At 40.2% G+C, this 12,158-nt stretch overlaps 1 protein-coding gene across 5 annotated transcripts in view; it reads right to left on the bottom strand.

Moving 5' to 3' along the window:
- Nucleotides 1–2,337: 2,337 nt before the first annotated feature.
- Nucleotides 2,338–12,158, bottom strand: part of magixa (MAGI family member, X-linked a) — a 66,182-nt gene continuing 56,361 nt past the window's right edge. For all 5 annotated transcript variants that reach the window (XM_067593454.1, XM_067593453.1, XM_067593456.1 and 2 more), the window contains exons 18-21: nt 10,770–10,846; nt 10,189–10,335; nt 7,011–7,149; nt 2,338–4,827 (exon numbers count right to left, since the gene is read on the bottom strand). In XM_067593454.1, coding sequence (XP_067449555.1) covers nt 3,950–4,827; nt 7,011–7,149; nt 10,189–10,335; nt 10,770–10,846 — 1,241 coding nt within the window. In that variant the 3' untranslated portion in view covers nt 2,338–3,949. The remainder of the gene's footprint in view (nt 4,828–7,010; nt 7,150–10,188; nt 10,336–10,769; nt 10,847–12,158) is intronic.

Raw genomic sequence — 12,158 nt, 5'->3', positions numbered from 1 at the left:
GTAAACTTAATGTAAAAAATGTTGAGCAAAGTGCAGTGAAAGTCATCAGTCATCCTGATCCAGAACCACAAGAACCGCACTCTTATAATGTTGAAAAAAATGTGTCTATTATCTTCTTGATTAATTGATGAGTTGTTTGGTCTATAAAATGTCAGAAAATGGTTAAAAATGTTGATCAGTGTTTCCCAAAAGCCCAAGATGACGTCCTCAAATGTCGTTTTGTCCACAACCCAAAGATATTCAGTTTACTGACATAGAAGACTAAAGAAACCAGAAAGTATTCACATTTGAGACGCTGGAATCAAAGCACTCAAAACAATTGATATATTATCAAAATAATTGCAGATTAATATAATAGTTGGTAACTAATTGATTAATGAACTAATCATTGCAGCTCTACATTAAAGTCAGTAGAAACCATGTCAGATCCAGCGGTGGAATCTATGATTGAAGTAGCTGCTCAAGTAGTGTACTTAAGTCCAATTTTGAGGTACTTGTACTTCACTTAAGTATTTCCATTTTCTTCTACTACTGCTTATACTTCTACTCAGCTGTAGTTCAGAGGGAAATATTGTACTTGTATTGTACTAGACCAAATGATCAATCGAGAAGATAATCATCGGATCAATTGATAATGTCAAAAGTTCTGGTCTCAGTTGAAGCTGAAATCCACCTTAGAAAGATTTCCGACTGTACCATTCAGTCGTATTTTCAGCCTGTAACGTGTATGAGCTATTAAGTGAGTGAAATGTTTGGTGATATGTGTGTCCACTGATGTGATAACATGTTATTATGATGTCCTGGATCAGATTTAGTCTTTAACTGTGACAGAATGTCTCATTTTCTACATTAGATTGGTGATTTTCTATATTTTTCTTCTTGTCAGCAACTCTCATGTTTGGATCCAGTCCAACAATGAACTGATCTACCGACAAGTATTGTGTATGTATCCAAAGCCTGATTTATCTTATTCCTCTGTGCCGTAGACCTCCGTTGTTGTCCAAAAACTATTGAAAACATGTCAGTTAGTCACATCGCTGCACTGGGTGACATGTTCCTTCATTATGAAGAGTTTGGTCACGTTAGTTTGTTTGGAAACGGCTCCAAAGACTAGTTACAGTGATCACATTTTCATTCTCCAGAGAGTAGTTCTCTGTAAGGCAGACGCCACTGAGCATGTGTGGGAACGCTGTTCTGTTTACTGCTTCATTAGATTGTTGTGCTACAGCTCTTGAATTTGTACTACATTATGAATTTCTCAAAGAGCTTCAGCACAAAGTCCAAAGGTTGTGATATGAAGCACAACAAGCCGTACACAGAACTACTCTCCGGAGACTGAAAACATCTCTGTTATTAGTCTTTGGAGCCGTTTCTGAACAAATTAACATGACCAAACTCTTCATAATGAAGGAACATGTCACCCAGTGCAGCGGTGTGACTCACTGATGTGTTTTTAATAGTTTCTGGACAACAACAGAGGGATAAGATATATCAGGCTTTGATACACACACAATACTTGTAAACATCAAATTAACATCAGATTAGTTGACAAGAAGAAAAATATAGAAAAAGAGCTTTAAGTCCCCCAATTCATCATTTATAATTTAGAATATAAACAGTTAATAAATGGTTTATAACACACTACAATGTAGTTATAAGCAGATATAAGAACATTTTAAGTGTTTATTAATGTACAGTATTTATTATACTTCTTTTATACTTATTATTTCTCCTTTGAAGAGCTATTTTATATTATTACAGCTGTGTTTTAGTATATTGTCGTTCATTGTCTGTTTATGCAGCAGCAAACACTTCTGGGTGTCCACAGGAGGAGTTATAGTTATTGACTATTACATTAATAAACACTTATATCTAATAGTGTGTTAACAGCTATTTATTAACTCGCGTTTCTGTCAGTCTGTATGTTATGAAGCTCAGCGATGTTTCTTGCAGACGTCTGATGGATAAATTGTTGAATCCTGTGCAGACGTCGATGCTTCTTGGTCGACTTTGGACCAGAACCTGAATAATTCGACCCATCTTTAGAACCAGAGTCAGACTCTGGGGGCGATCAGCGAGCTCCTCCTCCTCCTCCGATCGGCTGCTGATCAGCTAGAATCGATCACCAGCAGACAGTCTTTAGGAAATGCATAGAAGACAAAGATCCAAATGCCCTTAAGAGAGAGAGCAGGCTGAGGGGCGGGGCTAAATGGCAGCGCAAGGGATTGTGGGAGTTGTAGTGTGACTGCTGAGGGTGTAAATGTAGACAGACAGACAGACAGACGTAAAAACATCATAATGGAACGTGTAACTGAACTGCAAAAAAATTAATAAATGAATCATCTAAGTTGACTTTTATTAAAATGTTTACTCTTATAAATGTTTACTTTTGGGTGTCAGTCAAACCTACAGAACTGATTTCTCCTCCAAAAAATAAAAAAACAAAAGTCTAACTGAGAAATGTAATCACATAGAAACAAATAAAATTTGATTCTGAAACTGTTTCTGCCCAAACATGCAGTAAAAATATTGCAATAATAGTATTTGCTGGTTAAATCATCAGTTTGTTTTCAGTGGTATATATAGCGTGACGTAATGTGACAGGAAGTGGCGGTATATAGAACCAATCAGTGTTTACAATAACTTCCGGGTAGAAAACAACTGCATCACGTACATACAATTCAATGACGTGGAGCATAAATAAATATGAGTTTAGGCAAGTAAAGAAGTAAACAAAGAAGCACATGTAAATGAGTATAAGTATAAGCAGTAAGTAGTAAAAGTAATTAAAAGTAAGCATAAGTATAAATGAGTAAAGCAGCGGTAGGCGGCTTCCCACTATGACAAAATCAGCTACCAGTTAGTCCAACTGGCAGTGAGATGTCGCTATTGGGTAGATTTGGTTTAACTATACATCTTCAAATGTTACAGTTGTGAAAATAACAACAGAAATAAACAAGTTTGCTGATGTCACATATCTTCAAATCAACTACCAGTTGTCTACCCGGAAGTGACTGTTGTTGTTGTTGTTATTAGCGTGACGTCACGGTGATTCGGTCTATATAGCGTGACGTGACGTGATGTGACAGGAAGTGGTGGTGGTATATAGTGTGATGTGACAGTACATGACAGGAAGTTGCGGTGTCTCTGCCTGCAGCCTCGGCGTCAGTTTGCAGGACGAAGGCTGAAGTTTAAATGAGGCACTTGTTATGATGCAGAGCTGCAGGTCGTCGGCCATGTTGGCCACAGAGTGTATGTGTGTGTGTGTGTGTGTGTGTGTGAGAGTGTGTGTGTGTGTGTATATGGCTCTGTTACATCATCAGGAATTTCAAAACATCGGGCAATTTTCTTTTTTTTTTTTACAAGCAAGCAAGCAAATCAAATCATCTCTGCTTCTATTTAATGTCTAATAATAATAATAATAATAATAATAATAATAACAATGACGTCATCGAGCCGTCACATGTTCAGTTTATAAAAATAAAAAATCATTCCGCTGATATTCACATGCTCAGATACACATAAAGACTGTTTGATAAATCACCAGCTGTAATACGAGCCGCTGACGATGATCTTTGCATACGTTTATAAAGTCAGAATAATGAAGATGATGAAGATGAGCTGATGTGACGTTTTCGAGTGAAACGTCTCATCAGGACACACTGCGGGATGATGGGTAAAAATGAAAACAAAAAATTAAACATGTTAAAGATGCGGCGGCTCTGTGGGCAGCTGTTGTGTCATTAGCCAGTCAGAGGCCTCGAATCCCGTCCACCAGCCAATCAGAAACAGGTCCTCACTCTGCATGCTTCTCATCCTCCAATAAAAACCAGAAGAGTCATCCAATAAGATGCAGGAAGAGGCGGGTCTTCAAAGCCCTTATAAATATCCCCCCCCTCAAAAAAAAAGTCAGTGAATGAAGAAAGAGAACGTCCTCGCTGCTGGCCAATCAGAGAGAGAGCCCGCCCTCTAGTCCCCGCCCACTGAGCCGACTGCCAATCAGAACCCGCGTCAGTCTCTGCGGGCTCGGCTCCAGCCAGGGGCCTGGGCTGCCCCCTTGATGCCGTGACAACTGAGCTCTTGTCCAATCAGATTCCCCCCTCCACCCCGCGGTGGCGATGCTGGCTGCTGATAGGCTGACCTCTGAGAAGCTGGCTGCTGATTCGTTGTCAGACAGACGCTCGTCGTCGTCCATCGGCATGAGGAAGGAGAACGCTGATCTCTGAGCGCCAGCTGAGCTCCCAGAATGCTCTGTGTGGTGGGTGGTGGTGATGTCTCCCTCCTCCTCCTCCTCCTCTCTCACCCTCCTCCTGCTCTTCATCTCGCTCCTCCTCCTCCTCTGCTGCTTCGCTCCCCCAGACTCCTCCACCTCCTCCCCCTCCTGCGTCGTCGGTGTGTCCCAGGATCGCGCAACGTTCCTGGGTAAGCTCCGGGTCCTCCTCCCCTGCTCCCTCTGGTGGTCCCGTGTATCCTTATGCCTCACAGTCTGGCTCCTCATCTTCCTCTTCTGCTCTTCCTCCTTCCTTCTCCTCCTCTCCTCTTCCTCCTCCTCCTCCTCCCTCCGTCTCTCCTCCTCCCGCGCCTCCTCCTCTACCACGTCTAGGTCCAGATCAGGAGGCACTAACCCTCCTCCTCCTCCTCCTCCTGTTCTTCGTTTGGTTTCTCCCTCTCTCCTCGTCCTCCTCTTCTCTCCTCCTCCTCCTTCTCCTTTGGTACTTCCTCCTCCCCTCTGCGGGCTGAGGGAGGCGGTCGTCATGGTTACCATATCCACATCCTGCTCCTCTATTCGTGAAGAGGAGGAGGGGGAGAGGGCTCCTTCCTCAGGGCCTGAGAGAAACAGACACAAAATATTCAGCTGCAGTTCGTCCACCTGATGCTGCTGATGAAGTTCAGCTCTCAGCAGATTCACTGAACTTCTTCCTACTGTCAGGCTGATTTTCAAAATTCAACACTGACTCTGATGGTTTATTTTCATAGAAATCAAGTGAAACTAAAGGAAGGAAATCAATCTAGAAACTGATGGATGATTTTGAAAAAATAATTAGCTAAAAACTAATCTAATCATATGTTAGGATGGTTAAATATGATTTATTTTTTCTCATTCAAGATAAATAACCTTAAAGGACGAGTTCACAGTTTTTCAAGTGTGTCTTAAACCAACAGTCAGGAGCCCAAATGAACATTAAAGCTGTTTTTCTTGCTGTAATCATTCCTCCTGTTCATACTGACCATTAGAAGATCCCTTCATAATGACCTTACAATGGAAGTGATGGGGGGACAAAATCCATCTGTGCAAAAATGTATTTCAAAGTTTATCTGAAGCTAATATGAAGCTTCAGCGTCCAAATGAGTCAAATCAAGTGGATATCTTTCAACGTTTGCAGGACGCAGCGGCGCTCCGTCTCAGCGGTGCTCTGAGTGCACGTAAGTGCAAATAATGTAGGATACTACTTTTAATTTGTACTATCCAATCATGCCAACATTAGAATGTCATAAAATATGTCCAATATCATGTGCTATGAAAATATTGAGTAAGTTTACTGGCTAGCTAACGTTAGCTAACTGCTAACAGGCTAACTCTAACAGGGGTCCTTTGTAAACAAGCCACACGTTTAGAGCTATACAGAATGACGTCACCCTAGTCTATTAACGTTAAATGAGTTAACCCCTAATGTTAAATTATATAACCTAACGTCACCAGTTTGTCAACATATTGAAAGTAAATCGTAGTGCCAAAGTTCCTCTTTTTGTTACTATACTTCCACCTGCAGCTCAACAGGGAAACACTGTCCGAGGAAACACAAAGAGGGAATTTGATGCTAAAAAGACTGTAAATGTGTCAGATATCCACTTGATATGACTAACTCAGACTGATGAAGCTGAATAGAAGCTTCAGACAGACTTTTAAATGACTGTGTGGACACACTGTGGATTTTATCCTCCATCACTTCCATTAAAAGCACATTTGAAGGATCTTTTAATATCCAGTATGAACAGGAGGAATGATTACAGCGAGGAAAACCTCTTTCACTGTTACTATGGACACCTGACTGTTCTTTAAACCAGTTTAATGATGTTAAACCAGTAGATATGTCCAGTACGTATATAAACAATTCCTAATGATAACATTGATAAAATTTATGCGACCTGGACACAGATAAATGGTAGAAAATGTCGTATGTTTTGAATTAGGCCTATTTAGTGATTACACAGCTAAGTCAATTAGCTCTTTCTGTCTCGTACATTCTGTGTGTTTAATATTTTAAAAAGTGATGTATTCATGTTAATCCCTTTTAAAAAAAATACTTAAACTGTTCTGCAAAAGCTGCTGATGAAAATGTAAAGATGAAGGGATGAGAGACAGAGAGAGAGTTCAGGAAAAGGAAATGAAGTGTCTGAGGGAAGACAAGTTACCAACCGCGAGTTTTCAGTGCGTCCAATCACGTAGAAGCAGGGCTCCCCCTGTTTAGAGTTGGTCATACAGAGAGACAGGCTGGACAACTCCACTGAGGAAGACGAGGAGGAGGAGGAGAGAGAGGAAGAACAGAGCAGGAAACAAAAGAAGGAAGAAGAAAGAGAAAGTACAAAAAAAATACAAAGTCAAGACAGGAGGAATCAGGAGAATCCAGAGCTGTGATTGGACAGAGACGTCAGTTCTGTTTTAAAGCATAAAGCTGGAGATGTTTATATTTTTCTTATTGTCAACAACAGAACCAAACCAACAACTTCCTGATACGGAACAACTCTCCAGAGACTGAAAGATGAGATCTGTTGACAGTAAGAACAATATATAAATCACCTTCCTTTAAGCTCAAACTTCACTTTTGTGAATCAAAAGGAAAAGATTTAGTTAAAGGTGAGAATTCAACAAGAATCAGGAAGTTAAAAAGAAGCAAAAGTGAAAGAGAAGCAGCAGCTACAAACTCTCCTTCTTCTTCTTCTCCTGCTGACTGGTGTGTTCAGGTGACATCATGTAAATGTCAGTACGCCGTCATGCGGTTGAATCTCACCGTAGTCGGGCACGTATCCGTTTCCCTTCTTGAGGACGAGGTGGATTCGATGTCCTCCTCTTCTGATCTGCTCCACAGCCTGACTGTGAGTCATCCCGGCCGTGCTGTCTCCGTTGATCTCCACCAGCTGGTCGGACACCTGAGAACACAACAAGCGCACCTGCTTTCACCAACACAAACACCACGGAGTCCTTCTGATCTACAGGCAGGGAGGAAGACGGTCAGTTTATCTTTAGTTTACAGTGAAGTCGGGAAGAATTAGTCACTCCGACTAATTTTAGAATCAAGCTGAGCTTCTGTCAGATCGGTTGTTGTTTAATGTCTGATTGATACGGTGGCCCTGAAGTGCACATCACAACCACAAATGACAAAACACAACCACAAAAGCAGACAACACAACAACATTAACTTCTTCGGTTGCGTTGTCAGCTTTTGCGGTTGTGTTTTGTGATTTGTTGTTGTGCTTTGTGATTTGCTGTTGTGTTTTCCTGTTTGTTGTTGTGATGTGCACTTCAGGGCCACCGTAGATTGATCACCTGATTGATCAAAGTTCTGTCTGTTAGATGATGGGTTGGATTTCTGGCAGCAGGTTCAGCAGCTCTGAGTTAAAGTTAAAGAGCCAAAGTGAAACCAGAACTTCCAGATTCCTCATTAAAAGTCTCGTTAACATTTGTAACTCTGCTAATAAGTAGAAATCCGACCTTGGAACAGAACCTCAGTCAAAGGTCGTAGATTTGGTTTTAACTTTGTTTTTTTTAATCAAACAGGCTGCAGCTCACCTGTCTGTGTGTCTCTGTGCTGCTCAGGCTGCTGCTGACGGGACTTTTATAATAAAATGATGTCAAACAGATCAGTTAGACAAGCTGTGACTGATTTAGCTTCTAAATAATCCATGTTGTAATGACCCATATGCAATAATAACTCATCCACTCTTTGAACTGGGGGAGGACGGAGTTGTATAAATATTGCTCCTAATAACGTCCAAGAAGATTAATCATTGATAACAGAACAGTCTTTTACACTTCGGTTCTTCTTTAAAAAGGACGAAGTCTTCATTTGCTTTTGGGAGCAATTTTCACCAACAGTAACGAGATGTTAGTTTTGTTCAGTGAAGATCTTTTCAGTTATGTTATGTTTAAAACATTTAAGCTATGAATAAATAAATACCAACCGCTTCAGATTCACCTCCTACTACCAGGCCTCTGCTGGGCTGCAGCTAGTTGACGATGTGTAACACAGCGTGAAGGGTTGCCAGATACTCAAGTCGAGTATCCCCCTCTTTCACTCTCTATCATAACGTGGTGGCCAAACCACATGTGAACAAGTGTTAGTAGTTTTCTTTTTTAACACTTAACATACAAACATTTCAGATAATCACAGTACACACAGTCTTTTGTTTTCATACAGCGCTCACTTTATTACTGACAGTTTGTTGGCTAATTTGAGTGCACGTATTTTAGTTAACATTCTGTTTTTCATATTTCTTGCTTGTGTTTAATCCTGATTTGTCTTTTGTTTCATGGATCCGGCGAGTCCTCCCTCTGGCCGAAAGAGTCGGCGCCGGTAAAGATGGCCGCTTATACTGCGGCAGGCAGGAAGTGGAAGAGGCCAACTGGAGCGTGTCAGAGGGGAGTCTGCCTTTCAGGATCCAGTTGACTTCAGTTACTTTAAGTTTATTTTTCTTGCTTTTGATAGTTAGTTTTGGTTGTAAATAGTTTCTTGATTTAAATCTTTGTTGAGATTAAGGTTACTTTGTGTTATAGAGTGAATTGTTTATTCCTGCCTCCCTTTATGTGTCATTTGTCAGGTCTGTTATGCTGTTTGTTTAGTTGACCTCAATTTGAGTTTTTGAAATTACTTTCTACTAGTTTTCCTATTTTTGCATTTTGGGAAAAAGTTGACATTAAGTTGTAAATAGATGACTAATTTTTGCTTTATACACCTTCTGTTCCTGAGTTTTACTGCTTGGTCCCTGACACATAATAACACACTTTTTTTTGCAGAAAACACACAAACCTGGCAACGCTGCAGAGATATAACAGGTAACATTATATGGAGACAAATGGCAAGATTGTTTGGAATCAGTAAAAACACTGGTTGTTGGGACATTTCACCACCGTTCATACTCAAATCTACACCCATGCTCAACAGTACGTCATGTGACTCGATTCCTATGTTTAAATAAGGATGGAAGTTTTCTGAAAAAAACATTTAATATCATTATTTATACAATATTTGTGTTTTTTATCAGCCTTTAACAAACATCTGTTCCCATCAGTCCTCGATGTTTACAGGCTGAAGACGTGCTACAGACAGTAACGATGACTTCAGAGGAAAGCGTTGGGAAGTTTTACAGATATGGACAAAACCCAGTTTCGATGATGTAAGTAAAGTCGCTGCTGCACTTGTAGTTCTTTTAATGGGAGTTGTAGTTTTTTCTGTGTGCGCAACGAAAATGTTGTTTGATTTTGTTAAAATAACAAAGATTTAAATTCCTGACAGCAGCTGAGCGGTCTGAGAATACGGAAACGCTGAATGAGAGATTGCGTTGAGTTACAGAAGCCGGTGGAGCAGAGGCTAGACAGGAAGTGACATCATGACCTCAGCTCTCCAGAAATCCTGAAGGTTCGATCTTCAGTACCGTTAAAAACATGCGTCTCTTCTTCTATGAAACGGACACAAAGACTCTGTTAATGTGATGTATTGTAGTCATGATACAAGCAGCCAGAGGGCGGGACACAGGACCATCGTTGAGGATGCTGTGTTTGAATAAACTTTATTGGAATTGTCACTGGACAACCCGACACAACGTAAATGTCCTGATCTGGTTCCTGCTCCTCAGAGGACGAACCCTTTAGATTTTAATGACCCCTCTGTGGCCTCTAGGGGACGCTAGCGGCACTTTAGATTTAGATTTTCAGTCTGGACCATTTGGTGTTAAATATTGAAACGGACAGAAAGCAGAGAGCGGCTGGAGCAGCTGTGATGTTGAATGTTTGATGCTCAGAGTCTCAGAGCTGCAGACAGAAACTAAGAAAACTAAAGATCATGAAAACTTCACATCATTTCATGTCATGAAGGAAAACAGGACAAACGTTACAGAAAGAGCAGAAAACTTCCTGCAGCTGCTTCACAGTAAGTCTGGTGTGTGTGTGTGTGTGTGTGTGTGTGTGTTTACCTGTATCTTGTTGCTGCGCTGGGCAGGCCCCCCCTCCATCAGTCCCAGCACATACAGCCCCATGTTGTACTCGCTGCCCCCCCTCAGAGAGAAACCGAAACCTGTAGGACCTCGTTCCAGATCCACGCTGTAGAACCTCGACTCATCCTGACACACACACACACACACACACACACACACACACACACACACTCCGATTACTACAAGTAAACTTTACTACAACTACTGCTGCTAATATTACTACCACTGCTATTCACACGACTACTGCCTGTGTTGCTTCTACAGCCGGACTGATGCACAGTTTTTGGGTTTTTTGGCTCCTGGTGGGTAAGATAAGTTATAGATTCAGTTAAAGGGGATGTACTCTGCAAATTTCCAGCTCTATATTTATTTATATTCTGGGGCTCTACTGGAATGTCTTTGAATGATTTCCAGTTCTAAACTCCTTATTTATCTTCTACTGGTCCTTTATGCAGCCCCTCAGTTCAGCCTCTGTCTGAAACAGGCCGTTTTAGCTCCTGTCTCTTTAAGGCTCCACTACTTTTTCTAGTTCTAGAAACCAGAATGAATGTGAGAATGACCTTTGACCTCCCTCTGGATCCCTTCATCAACCGGCCATCGATGTCCAGGTCCGCTCCTTCTGACAGGGACGACGAGTCTGAGGAGGACAGAAGAGAAACGTTCATTCAAGAGGAGTAAAGCTGCAACGATTAGTTGATTCATTGATTAGTTGACAACTATTGATAATTTTGACTCATTTTTTATGAATAAATGTTCTAATTCTCTGATTCCAGCTTCTTAAATGTGAATATTTTCTGTTTTTTTTAGTCTTCTCTGACAGTAAACTGAATTAGACATTTGAAGACGTCATCTTGGGTTTTTGGGGAAACACTGATCAACATTTTTCAACATTTTCTGATATTTAATGGATCAAACAACTAATCAATTAATTGAGAAAATAATCAGCAGATTAAGCGTTAATGAAAATAAAAGTGGAGTTTAAATCCTGCTCTCGAGCCTTAAAGGAGGAAACGTGTGAAATCAGAGACGTCAGAGATCAGAGAGGATCCTGTTCTCTGTCTGGATTCATTAACGAGTCTCTTCTGAAAGCTTTGATCTCTGCTGACAGTGTTTCATGATCAAAGATCAGTAGAGAATATATCAGCAGCAGCTTCTCATGTTTATCTGTCTCTCACATTAAAACCATGACAACAACATATTCACTTAGTTTCTCATTAGAACATGAAAACTTTCTCGTTTTCGCATCTTTTTCGTGATATAACAAGATGATTTTCATGTTGTTATGACATAAACTAACCAGCCGTTTCATCAGGAACACTTGTGTAATCTAATGTGATCCAACACAACAGCTCTGCTATAAACTCTACTGATGAAGTTTATATATTTTCAGTTTTTATTGACATTGTCAGAAAGATGATAATTCCACTTTATGTTTATTATTCAGGTGGTGATGAACTGGAGTGTGTTATATTGAAAAGTATGTTAATGAAGTGGACAAAATATTAGGAACATTTTTCAATATAATGCACTGGATTCATAAACATAGACTTTATAGCAGAGCTGTTGTATTGGATTACATTAGATTACACAGGTGTTCCTGATGAAGCAGCTAATGAGTGTATTTTCTCATTATTACTAGATAACACAAATGATTCAGTGTTTACGAGAAACTTTTCTTATGATCAGCTGTCACTTTATTTTGTTAAATCACAAAACTTTATTGTTACAGAGAAACGTTTATCTCAATAAAACAAAGTTTTCTTCAAGAAGGTTTGTTGTTATAATGAGATACAGTCAGTGCTCAGTGTCACTGTCGCCATAGCAACCATATAACATGATTGATCTATGTGACAGGATGTTTTTATTTGTGTTGATTTCATATTATTCTCATTTTGTGAAATAAAGCGAAAGTTTTGTGGTTCAACAAAAAAAAAAAGTTTATTGTAAAA

The sequence above is a fragment of the Thunnus thynnus genome, chromosome 6 (genome assembly GCF_963924715.1).
Source record: "Thunnus thynnus chromosome 6, fThuThy2.1, whole genome shotgun sequence".
Classification (NCBI taxonomy): domain Eukaryota; kingdom Metazoa; phylum Chordata; class Actinopteri; order Scombriformes; family Scombridae; genus Thunnus; species Thunnus thynnus.
The sequence above is the reverse complement of the archived record's forward strand: the minus strand, read 5'-3'. Positions and strand labels throughout refer to the sequence as shown.